General features: G+C 40.4%; 2 protein-coding genes across 7 annotated transcripts in view; one reads left to right on the top strand and one right to left on the bottom strand.

The window, feature by feature from the left end:
• The window catches only part of LOC139763614 (uncharacterized), a 40918-nt gene extending 37013 nt beyond the window's left edge, over positions 1 to 3905 (top strand). For all 6 annotated transcript variants that reach the window (XM_071689836.1, XM_071689835.1, XM_071689840.1 and 3 more), the window contains one exon: positions 2462 to 3905. In XM_071689836.1, the coding sequence (XP_071545937.1) occupies positions 2512 to 3744 (1233 nt within the window). In that variant the 5' untranslated portion in view covers positions 2462 to 2511 and the 3' untranslated portion in view covers positions 3745 to 3905. The remainder of the gene's footprint in view (positions 1 to 2461) is intronic.
• Positions 1 to 12861, bottom strand: part of LOC139763616 (uncharacterized) — a 195524-nt gene that overhangs the window by 82453 nt on the left and 100210 nt on the right. The window lies entirely within an intron of this gene.

Raw genomic sequence — 12861 nt, 5'->3', positions numbered from 1 at the left:
ATACATCTCCCACTCAATTGCATTTTTTCCCTGCAAAAATCGTCCAAATGCCTCTCTCTTCTCTTTCACTAATACTCTTACTTCTTCATCCCACCACTCACTACCCTTTCTAATCAACCCACCTCCCACTCTTCTCATGCCACAAGCATCTTTTGCGCAATCCATCACTGATTCCCTAAATACATCCCATTCCTCCCCCACTCCCCTTACTTCCATTGTTCTCACCTTTTTCCATTCTGTACTCAGTCTCTCCTTGTACTTCCTCACACAGGTCTCCTTCTCAAGCTCACTTACTCTCACCACCCTCTTCACCCCAACATTCACTCTTCTTTTCTGAAAACCCATACAAATCTTCACCTTAGCCTCCACAAGATAATGATCAGACATCCCTCCAGTTGCACCTCTCAGCACATTAACATCCAAAAGTCTCTCTTTCGCACGCCTGTCAATTAACACGTAATCCAATAACGCTCTCTGGCCATCTCTCCTACTTACATAAGTATACTTATGTATATCTCGCTTTTTAAACCAGGTATTCCCAATCGTCAGTCCTTTTTCAGCACATAAATCTACAAGCTCTTCACCATTTCCATTTACAACACTGAACACCCCATGTATACCAATTATTCCCTCAACTGCCACATTACTCACCTTTGCATTCAAATCACCCATCACTCTAACCTGGTCTCGTGCATCAAAACCACTAACACACTCATTCAGCTGCTCCCAAAACACTTGCCTCTCTTGATCTTTCTTCTCATGCCCAGGTGCATATGCACCAATAATCACCCACCTCTCTCCATCAACTTTCAGTTTTACCCATATTAATCGAGAATTTACTTTCTTACACTCTATCACATACTCCCACAACTCCTGTTTCAGGAGTATTGCTACTCCTTCCCTTGCTCTTGTCCTCTCACTAACCCCTGACTTTACTCCCCAGACATTCCCAAACCACTCTTCCCCTTTACCCTTGAGCTTCGTTTCACTCAGAGCCAAAACATCCAGGTTCCTTTCCTCAAACATACTACCTATCTCTCCTTTTTTCACATCTTGGTTACATCCACACACATTTAGGCACCCTATATATAGGCACCATATATATATATATATATGTCTGGGGAGTAAAGTCAGGGGTTAGTGAGAGGACAAGAGAGAGCTTGGGAAGTGAGTCAGTTGTTGTTCGCTGATGATACAGCGCTGGTGGCTGATTCATGTGAGAAACTGCAGAAGCTGGTGACTGAGTTTGGTAAAGTGTGTGGAAGAAGAAAGTTAAGAGTAAATGTGAATAAGAGCAAGGTTATTAGGTACAGTAGGGTTGAGGGTCAAGTCAATTGGGAGGTGAGTTTGAATGGAGAAAAACTGGAGGAAGTGAAGTGTTTTAGATATCTGGGAGTGGATCTGGCAGCGGATGGAACCATGGAAGTGGAAGTGGATCATAGGGTGGGGGAGGGGGCGAAAATTCTGAGGGCCTTGAAGAATGTGTGGAAGTCGAGAACATTATCTCGGAAAGCAAAAATGGGTATGTTTGAAGGAATAGTGGTTCCAACAATGTTGTATGGTTGCGAGGCGTGGGCTATGGATAGAGTTGTGCGCAGGAGGATGGATGTGCTGGAAATGAGATGTTTGAGGACAATGTGTGGTGTGAGGTGGTTTGATCGAGTGAGTAACGTAAGGGTAAGAGAGATGTGTGGAAATAAAAAGAGCGTGGTTGAGAGAGCAGAAGAGGGTGTTTTGAAGTGGTTTGGGCACATGGAGAGGAATGAGTGAGGAAAGATTGGCCAAGAGGATATATGTGTCGGAGGTGGAGGGAACGAGGAGAAGAGGGAGACCAAATTGGAGGTGGAAAGATGGAGTGAAATAGATTTTGTGTGATCGGGGCCTGAACATGCAGGAGGGTGAAAGGAGGGCAAGGAATAGAGTGAATTGGAGCGATGTGTTATACCGGGGTTGACGTGCTGTCAGTGGATTGAATCAAGGCATGTGAAGCGTCTGGGGTAAGCCATGGAAAGCTGTGTAGGTATGTATATTTGCGTGTGTGGACGTATGTATATACATGTGTATGGGGGGGTTGGGCCATTTCTTTCGTCTGTTTCCTTGCGCTACCTCGCAAACGCGGGAGACAGCGACAAAGTATAATAAATAAATAAATATATATATATATATTTAGGCACCATATATATATATATATATATATATATATATATATATATGAATATTATAATACTTTGTTCTGAAGAATCATTGTATGCATCAGTGGTGTAAATGTAGTTGTGTGAAATTATGCTGAGAACATATTACTCTTTCTGAAATTATTGTATTTATTGGAATTTCAGAGATGATTGTGGATTGTTCCAGTGTTATCACTCATTTAACACAACTGATGCATACTGCAATAGTCTAAAGTTTGAATTGTAACATTTAGTTAGACTGCGTTCTTAAGACAACTCTTTTATTTCAGATGTGAAGTGAAATCACATTTCAAGACTGAGAATAGAGCAGAAACTGACAATGTCAACTGAAGAGGAAAAGTTTCCATATGAGGAATGTAGGAAATTTTATCCGCAGGAGGATCATCTCCAGATGCAAATGCTTTTGCAAAATGGTCAGGAAAAGATCAGCTCTACAGAGTATGAGAATCAGTTTCCATATGAGACAAACCTTCCAAAGCAGCTCCTTGTGCACAGTGATGTAGAAAATTTAAGTCATGTGAATGAATTTGGATGTGACGAATGTGGGAAACTGTGTTCATGCAAGGGTGTTCTTGAGAGACAATTGCTTGTCCACAATAGTACAAAAAATCTTGGATGCAGTGAATGCGGAGAACAATTTCCACATGAAGATGCTCTCAAAACACATTTGCTTGTGCACAGTAGTGTGAAAAGGTTTGAATGTGGTGAATGTGGGAAACTGTATCCATATAAAAGTAGTCTTAAGAGACATTTGCTCGTGCATACTGGTGTGAAAAAGTTTGAATGTGATCAGTGTGGGAAGCTGTTTTTGCAGAAAAGTCATCTTCGTGAACATTTGTTGATGCACAGTGGTGTGAAAAGATTTGATTGTAATCAATGTGGGAAACTGTTTTTGCAGAAAAGTCATCTTCAGCAACATCTGCTTATGCACAGTGGTGTGAAAAGATTTGAATGTGATGAATGTGGGAAAATGTTTTTGCAGAAAAGCCATCTTCAGCAACATTTGGTTGTGCACAGTGGAGTGAAAAAGTTCCAGTGTGTTGAATGTGGGAAATTATTTTCTCAGAATAGTCATCTAAAGCAACATATACCAATGCACAGTGGTGTGAAAAAGTTTGTATGTGATGAATGTGGGAAACTGTTTTTACGGAAATATGAACTTACACAACATATGCTTGTTCACAACGGTTTGAAAAAGTTTGAATGTGATGAATGTGGAAAAATGTTTTTGCGGAAAAATGAAATGTCCCAACATTTGCTTGTGCATAGAGGTGTGAAGAAGTTTGGATGTGATCACTGTGGAAAACTGTTTTTAAAGAAAGGAAATCTTCAACGACACTTGCTTGTGCATACTGGTGTGAAAAAGTTTGGATGCGATGAATGTGGGAAACTGTTTTTACAGAAGACTCATCTTCAGCGACATCTACTTGTACACAGTAGTGTGAAAAAGTTTGAATGTGAAAAATGTGGTAAAGTATTTGTACAGAAATGTGAACATTCACATCATATGCTTGAGCACAGTGATGTGAAAATGTTGGGATATGATATGTAATACAGTACATTAGTAGTATTTATTTGTTCATATTTATATATTTCATGAGTAGTATTTATTTGTTCATATTTATATATTTGATGAAGCTTCCTCCTTTTTATCCTTGGTTCCTCATGTAGTCCATACTGAAGCTTTCCATAGTAAACATGGTATGCAGGCTACTCCTGGAATATTATTGCCCCTCGCTTTAGTTGCCATGTGGTGAATAAGGAAAAGTGTTTGTTGGAAGTTGAACCTCACCAACATCTGTTTGGGCACAGTGGTGCAAAAATCAAGGTGTGATGAATTTGGTTTTGTTAACAAGAGGATTGTCACCAGGAACATTCACATGGGCACACTGACACACTATATAAAAAGATTGTAGATGTCTTATGTGTATCAAGTTGCTTTTTCTCAAAAGTCATCTCCAAAAATATCTATTTATACATAGAGTATACCATTGTAACATACATACCAATTTTGTTCATAGTAGCATACCATTTGTGCATACTAGTATACCATAGCATTTTATCCCTGGGGTAGGGGAGAAAGAACTGTACCTCCATCTTCCTTGCATGCTGTAGAAGGCAATTTAGGGGGGGGGGGAGACTGGGATAAATAACCCCCTTCCCCCAATCTTGTATTTCAATTTCTATGAGAGGGAACAGAAGGAGCAAGGTAGGGAGTGCTCATCCTCCTTGAAGCCACAAACTGGGGTGTCTGAATGTGTGTGGATGTAACCAAGATGAGAAGAGAGATACATAGTTTAAGGAAGCAAACCTGAATGTCCTGGCTCTGAGTGAAACAAAGCTCAAGGGTAAATGAAAAGAAGGGTTTGGAAATGTCTTAGGAGTAAAGTCAGGGGTTGGTGAGAGGACAAGAGCTAAGGAAGGAGTAGCACTACTGAAGCAGGAGTTGTGGCCATGTGTGATAGAATGTTGGTAAAACTGAAAGTGGATGGTGAGAGATGTGTGATTATTAGTACTTATGCACCTGGCCATGAGAAGAAACATCATGAGATGCAAATGTCTTGGGAGCAGCTGAGTGTGTCAGCAGTTATGATGTAAGAAACATGGTATTAGTGATGGGTGATTTAAATGAGAAGGTAAGTAATGTGGCAGTTAAAGGTATAATTGGGGCACATGGAGGTATTCAGTATAATGAAAGAAAATAGTGAAGAGCTTGTGGAGTTGTGTGCTGAAAAAAAGAATGGTGAGGTGATTGGGAATACTTGGTTTAAAAAGAAAATACAAGGGTTGAATAAAGGACATAGAGTTGGAGAGAGTGAGTTTCAGTAAACTTTAGGGAGAATACGATGCTTTGGAAGGAGGTAAATAATGTGCAAAAGACAAGAGAACAAATGGGAACATCATTGAAGAGGGCAAGAGGAGAAGTGATAACAGGTAGTGATGAAGTGAGAAAGATATGGAGTGAGTACTATGAAGGATTATTAAATGTCTTTGATGATAGAGTGGCAGATGTAGCGTGTTTTGGTTATTTGGTTAGGGAGGTATGCAAAGTCATGGAGAGTGGTTAGGTGAAAACAGAATTGGTAGTGAAAGCCTTGCATAAGATTGAAATGCAGCGAGGCTGCTGGAGTGGATAATATTGCACTTAAATTTTTCTTTAAGAAATGAGGTGACTGTGTTGTTGACTGGTTGATAAGGATATTGAATGTATGTATGGATCGTGGTGAGTTGCCAGAGGATGGCAGAATGCATGTATAGTGCAAATGCATAAAGACAAAGGGGATATAGGTGAGTGTTCAAACTAAAGAGGTATAAGATTAAGTATACCTGGTTAGTAGTAAGTGAGGGTATTGATTGAGAGGGTGAAGGCATGCACAGAGCATCAGATTGGGAAGAAGTATGGTTTTAGAAGTGGCAGGGGATGTATGGATCAGGTGTTTGCTTTAAAGAATGTGAGAAAAACTTAGAAAAACAGATGGATATGTATTTGGCATTTATGGATCTGGAGAAGGCCTATGTTGAGATTAATAGAGATGCTTTGCAGAAGGACTTACAAGTATATGGTGTGAGAGGAAAGCTGTTAGAAGCAGCAAGAAGTTTTTATCATGGGTGTAAGGCTTGTGTATGAGTAGGAAGAGAGGAGGGTGAATGGTTCCAAGTGAAGGCTGGTCTTTGGCAGGAGTGTATGATGTCACTGTGGTTGTTCAGTTTGTTTATAGAAGGGGTGGTGAGGTAAGTGCGAGAGTCTTGGAGAGAGTGGCAAGTATGCAGTCTGTGGGGTATGAGAGGGTTTTAGAAATGAGTCAGTTGTTGTTTGCTGATGATACAGCACTGGTGGCAGATGTGAGTGAGAAATTGCATAAGTTGGTGACTAAGTTGAAAGTAAATGTGAATAAATGCAAGGTTATTAGGTTCAGTAGTGTTGAGAGACAAGTTAGTTGAGGTGTGAGTTTGGATGGAAAAATGATGGAGGAAATTAAGTGTTTTTAAATATCTGGGAGTAGACACAGCAGTGAATGGAACCATGGAAGCAGAAGTGAGTAATATGATGGGGCAGGGGACAAAGGTTCTAGGAGCACTGAAGAGTGTGTAGAAAGAGAGAATGGTGCCTAAGAGGACAAAAACAAATATGTTTGAGGGAATAGTAGTCCCAACAATATTATATAGATGCGAGGCATGGGCTATAGACAAGGTCCTGCAAAGGAGGATGGATGTGTTGGAAATGAGATATTTGAGGTCAATATGTGGTGTGAGGTGGTTTGATCAAGAAAGTAATGTAAGAGTAAAGAGAAATGTGTTGTACTAAAAAGTGTGTTTGAGAGAGCAGAAGAGGTGTGCTGCAGTGTTTGGACATATGGAAAGAATGAGTAAAGAAAGGTCAACAAGGATATACGTGTCAAAACTGGAGGGAACAAGGAGAATGGGGCGGACAAAATGGAGATGGAAGGATCAAGTGAAAAGGATTTTGAGTGATTGGGGCCTGAGTATGCAGGAGGGTGAAAGGCATGCATGAGATAAGAGTGAATTGGGATGATGTGTTGTACTGGAGTTGATGTGCTGTCAATGGACTGAACCAGGGCATGTGAAGTGTCTGCAATAAACGATGGAAAGGTCTGTGGTGCCTTAATGTGGACAGGGAGCTATGGTTTCGGTGCATTAAACATGAGAATAGATGTGAGCAGATGTGGCCTTTTTATGTCTGTTCCTGGCACTACCTCGCTAGTGCAGGAAACAGCAAACAAGTATGAAAGAAAGAAAAGCAAGATACCAAAGTTTTCATGGGCTGTACAGAAATAGTATGAGTAAAGTCAAAAGTTCATGGTTAAGTGGGGAAAATCTGTTAAAAAGATTGGAAATGTTTCTTTAAATTCTAAAACTTTGATCTAAAAGAAAACAGTTGAGTTAGACATATATATCTCCTTAGTAAAAAAAAAAATTTGAAATAGATGCTGCAATTGCTGTTGAATAATCCTAGAAAAATAAAGGCTCTTCCACAAATGTTCTATACATCATTATTGATATAATTTACACATCTTTACTTTCAAAATATTACTTGTTAACACTCAAGTCCTGGGTAACTTCATATTTGGTTGTGTGGGATGAGTAAGGGTTATTTTCATTTGCATATGAAGGTTACATTCTGTAATTTTATACTCTAATATACAAGGTATTATTTTTTTTTCTTGGGGAAACTTCAGGTATGTTCATAAACATAAAACTTCACTCCTTGCATCATTATCTAAAACTACGGACAAAAAGGAGAAAAGCAAAAATATTTCTCAAAGGCCTTGTCCCTTATTAAGGGGGTGGCCAAGACAAAAGTCTCCACTCACCTTTTTCCTTACATACCTCCCTTTCATACACCATTCTACGCATTTGCCCCCCAATTTTCTCTCCATATTACTCTCCCACTCCATTTCCACGTGTCACAGGTAATCTTCTTACACCAACCCCTTTAATCATATTATCTTACACTATCCATGTAAACCCCTCATCTTCCATTCTTTCTACATGCCCAAACCACCTCAAAATATTACATTCCACCCACTTTACCAACCCACAATTCATTCCCTTGGCATTTCCTGCCATACTAAATTTCTTTCTTCATTCCATCGAGTCATACCAAATGCTCCTCTCAAATAACTCCCTTCCACAGCCTGGATTCGTAACCTCTGACTCATCCCATGTCCATATTATAGCTGCATAGGTCAGGGTCAGTAGGACTATGGTGTCCTGTAATCCTTTCTTCACTTCCATGCTTATACCACAACCCTTCATTATTCTATTAACAAGCCCAATGATTTTTCTACCCTGTAATGTTCTCTCCCTTATCTCTCCTTTCATACCACCATATTTACCCAAAACAGCAACCAAATACTTAAATTCTATTACCTTTTTTAGCCTCCCCCCATATCAACACCACAGTTTAGCACACTTTTTAACTAACACTTCCCAAGATGAGAAAAAAAGGAGAGATAGGTAGTATGTTTCAGGAAAGGAATCTGGATGTTTTGGCTCTGAGTGAAACGAACTTCAAGGGTAAAGGGGAAGAGTGGCTTGGGAATGTTTTGAGAGTAGAATCAGGGGTTGGTGAGAGGACAAGAGCAAAGGAAGGAGTAGCACTACTCCTGAAACAGGAGTTGTTGGAGTATGTGATAGAGTGTAAGAAAGTAAGCTCTAGATTGATATGGGTAAAACTGAAAGTGGATGGAGAGAGATGGGTGATTATTGGTGCCTATACACCTGGGCATGAGAAGAAAGATCATGAGAGGCAAGTGTTTTGGCAGCAGCTAGGTGGGTGTGTTAGCAGTTTTGATGCACGAGACTGAGTTATAGTGATGGTTGATTTGAATGCAAAGGTGAGTAATGTGGCAGTTGAGGGAATAATTGGTGTACATGGGGTGTTCAGTGTTGTAAATGGAATTGGTGAAGAGCTTATAGATTTGTGTGCTGAAAAAGGATTGGTGATTGGGAATACCTGGTTTAAAAAGAGAGATATACATAATAAGTATACGTATGTAAGTAGGAGAGATGGCCAGAGAGCATTATTGGATTATGTGTTAATTGATAGGTGTGTGAAAGAGAGACTTTTGGATGTTAATATGCTGAGAGGTGCAACTGTAGGGATGTCTGTAGAGGCGAAGGTGAAGATTTGTAGAGGTTTTCAGAAAAGAAGAGAGAATGTTGGGGTGAAGAGAACAGTGAGAGTAAGTGAACTTGGGAAGGAGACTTGTGTGAGGAAGTACCAGTAGAGACTGAGTACAGAATGGAAAAAGGTGAGAGCAAAGGATGTAAGGGGAGTGGGGAAGGAACAGGATGTATTTAGGGAAGCAGTGATGGCTTGCACAAAAGATGCTTGTGGCATGAGAAGCATGGAAGGTGGGCAGATTAGAAAGGGTAGTGAGTGGTGGGATGAAGAAGTAAGATCATTAGTGAAAGAGAAAAGAGAGGCATTTGGATGATTTTTACAGGGAAATAGTGCAAATGACCAAGAGATGTATAAAAGAAAGAGGCAGGAGGTCAAGAGAAAGGTGCATGAGGTGATAAGGAGGGCAAATGAGAGTTGGGGTGAGAGAGTATCATTAAATTTTAGAGAGAATAAAACGATGTTTTGGAAGGAGGTAAAGTGTGTCAGACAAGGGGGCAAATAGGGAGGTAATAGCAAGTAGTGGTGATGTGAGAAGGAGATTGAGTGAGTATTTTGAAGGTTTGTTGAATGTGTTAGATGATAGAGTGGCAGATATAGGGAGTTTTGGTCGAGGTGGTGTGCGAAGTGAGAGGGTCAGGGAGAATGATTTGGTAAACAGAGAAGAGGTAGTGAAAGCTTTGCGGAAGATGAAAGCCAGCAAGGCGGCGAGTTTGGATGGTATTGCAGTGGAATTTATTAATAAAGGGGTGACTGTTTTTGACTGGTTGGTGAGGATAATCAGTGTATGTATGCTCATAGTGAAGTGCCTGAGGAGTGGCAGAATGCATGCATAGTGCCATTGTACAAAGGCAAAGGGGATAAAGGTGAGTGCTCAAATTCCAGAGGTATAACTTTGTTGAGTATTCCTGGGAAATCATATTGGAGGGTATTGATTGAGTGGGTCAAGGCATGTACAGAGCATCAGACTGGGGAACAGCAGTGTGGTTTCAGAAGTGGTAGAGGATGTGTGGATCAAGTGTTTGCTTTGAAGAATGTATGTGAGAAGTACTTAGAAAAACAAATGGGTTTGCATGTAGCATTTATGGATCTGGAGAAGGCATATGATAGAATTGACAGAGATGCTCTGTGGAAGGTATTAAGAGTATATGGTGTGGGGGCAAGTTACTAGAAGCAGTGAAAAGGTTTTATCGAGGATGTAAGGTATGTGTACAAGTAGGAAGAGAGGAAAGTGATTGGTTCTCAGTGAATGTCGGTTTGTGGCAGGGGTGTGTGATGTCTCCATGGTTGTTTAATTTGTTTATGGATGGGGTTGTTAGGGAGGTGAATGTAAAAGTCTTGGAGAGGGTGCAAGTATGCAGTCTGTTGTGGATGAGAGGGCTTGGGAAGTGAGTCAGTTGTTGTTCGCTGATGATACAGTGGTGGCTGATTTGGATGAGGAACTGCAGAAGCTTGTGACTGAGTTTGGTAAAGTGTGTGAAAGAAGAAAGCTGGGAGTATATGTGAATAAAAGCAAGGTTATTAGGCACAGGAGGGTTGAGGGACAAGTCAATTGGGAGGTAAGTTTGAATGGAGGAAAACTGGAGGAAGTGAAGTGTATTAGATATCTGGGAGTGCACTTGGCAGTGGATGGAACCATGGAAGCGGAAGTGAGTCACAGGGTAGGGGAGGGGGCGAAAGTTCTAGGAGCATTGAAAAATGTGCGTAAGGCAAGAACATTATCTCGGAAAGCAAAAATGGGTATTTTTGAAGGAATAGTGTTCCAACAATCTTATATGGTTGCGAGGCATGGGTTATAGATAGGGTTATGCAGAGGAGGGCAGATATGTTGGAAATGAGATGTTTGAGGACATTATGTGGTGTGAGGTGGTTTGATCAAGTAAGTAATGAAAGGGTAAGAGAGATGTGTGGTAATAAAAAGAGTGTGGTTGAGAGAGCAGAAGAGGGTGTATTGAAATGGTTTGGTCACATGGAGAGAATGAGTGAGGAAAGATTGACAAAGAGGATATATGTGTCAGAGGCGGAGGGAACAAGGAGAAGTGGTAGACGAAATTGAAGGTGGAAGGATGGAGTGAAAAAGATATTGAGCGATTGGGGCCAGAACATGCAGGAGGGTGAAAGGCATGCAAGGAATAGAGTGAATTGGAATGATGTGGTATACTGGGGTTGACGTGCTGTCAATGGATTGAACCAGGGCATGTGAAGCATCTGGGGTAAACCATGGAAAGTTTTGTGGGGCCTGGATGTGGAAAGGGAGCTGTGGTTTTGGTGCATTACTCATGACATCTAGAGACGGAGTGTGAACGAATGTGGCTTTTGTTGTCTTTTCCTAGCGCTATCTCACACTCGTGCAGGGGGAGGGGGTTGTCATTTTATGTGTGGTGGGGTGGCAACGGTAATGAATGAAGACAGCAAGTAAGAATTATGTACACATGTATATATGTATATGTCTGTGTATGTATATATATGTATACGTTGAAATGTAGAGGTATGTATATGTGCGTGTGTGGATGTTTATGTATATACATGTGTATGTGGGTGGGTTCGGCCATTCTTTGGTCTTTTTCCTTGCGCTCCCTCACTAACACGGGAGACAGCAACAAAGTATAATAAATAAATAGCGCACTTTCTGCTCTACTCTGTAGGTCTGCAAAATCTGTACTTTCACTCTATTTCCTTTTGAACATCATCACTTTTAATCGCATTTATCTTCAATGTCCTATGATATACACCTCATAAAACACACTAACAATCTTCTGCCACTCCTCTTCACTCTCAACAAACAACACAATATCATCCACAAACTGGTTTGTCACATTCCATCATAACTCACCACCACACTCCATCTCTACTCCCTTTTTCCCAATCTTTGCTTTCATCTCTCATATCACTCCATCCATTTTTTTTTTTTTTTTTTCATACTATTCGCCATTTCCCGCGATAGCGAGGTAGCGTTAAGAACAGAGGACTGGGCCTTTGAGGGAATACCCTTCTCTGTTCCTTCTTTTGGAAAATTAAAAAAAAAAAAAAGATGCTGAGGATGTATCCATATGTATTTTAAAAAGACACTGTGACATCACACAGCCCTACCTCACATCCACATGTATACGGAAACGTTCACTCAACTCTCCATTCACTGTTACACATGCATCTGCTTCTCTGTAGAAGGCTTTCACACCATCAAACAGTTGTTCCCCCCTACCCCATATGTCCAAACCATTTCAGCATACTGTCATCTGCTCTCTCAACCACACTCTTTTTCTTACCACACATTTACCCTTTCATTATTTAAACTATCAAACCACCTGACACCACTTATATGCTGATATACTTAACAGACTTATTCCTCCATAATTGCTATATACATCCTCAGCATCTTTTCCTTTGAATAGAGAAACAATAATAACTTTAACCCAATCCATAAGCACAGCCTTCTGCTTTCATGTTAAATCACAAATCAAATGCATCCACTCTATCACACTTTCTTCTCCTTACTTCAACATTTCAGTTTTAGTCCCATCTACTCCAGATGCCTTTCGTGCCTTCAACCTCATTATCGCCCGTTTTTACCTCTTGCTATAGGCTCCTGCACTTTTATCCTTTTCCATCACTCTTCATACCTATGCAAGTAACAACTGTTGCCTCACCTTCTACATTCTTCAGTTCTTCACAACACTCTTTCCATGTTCCTTTCACTTACTCCTTTAGATTCAACAACTCCCCTTCCTAACTATTCATATTAACATTTCCAATCTTACATCCACTCTTTCCTTTTTCACCCTTCAATACAATTTCTTATTTTCCTTAAACTTTCTACTCAACTTTCTTCCCAAATCTTCACTTATTCTTTCTGTGCTTTCTTCTCTCCTCCTCTGCTGAACTTTCACTGTTACACTCCTCTCAAGCAGTCTACAATATGTCTTTTTCTTCTTTTCTAAAGAATTCCTAATCTCATCCACCCACCATACATTTCCACTTTTATTCTTATATCTCACGAGCAGCAATTGTATCTGACTACAATTC

Source organism: Panulirus ornatus, chromosome 47, assembly GCF_036320965.1.
Source record: "Panulirus ornatus isolate Po-2019 chromosome 47, ASM3632096v1, whole genome shotgun sequence".
NCBI classification, from domain to species: domain Eukaryota; kingdom Metazoa; phylum Arthropoda; class Malacostraca; order Decapoda; family Palinuridae; genus Panulirus; species Panulirus ornatus.
Note: the sequence above shows the minus strand (reverse complement) of the source record. Positions and strands in the feature narration are given on the sequence as shown.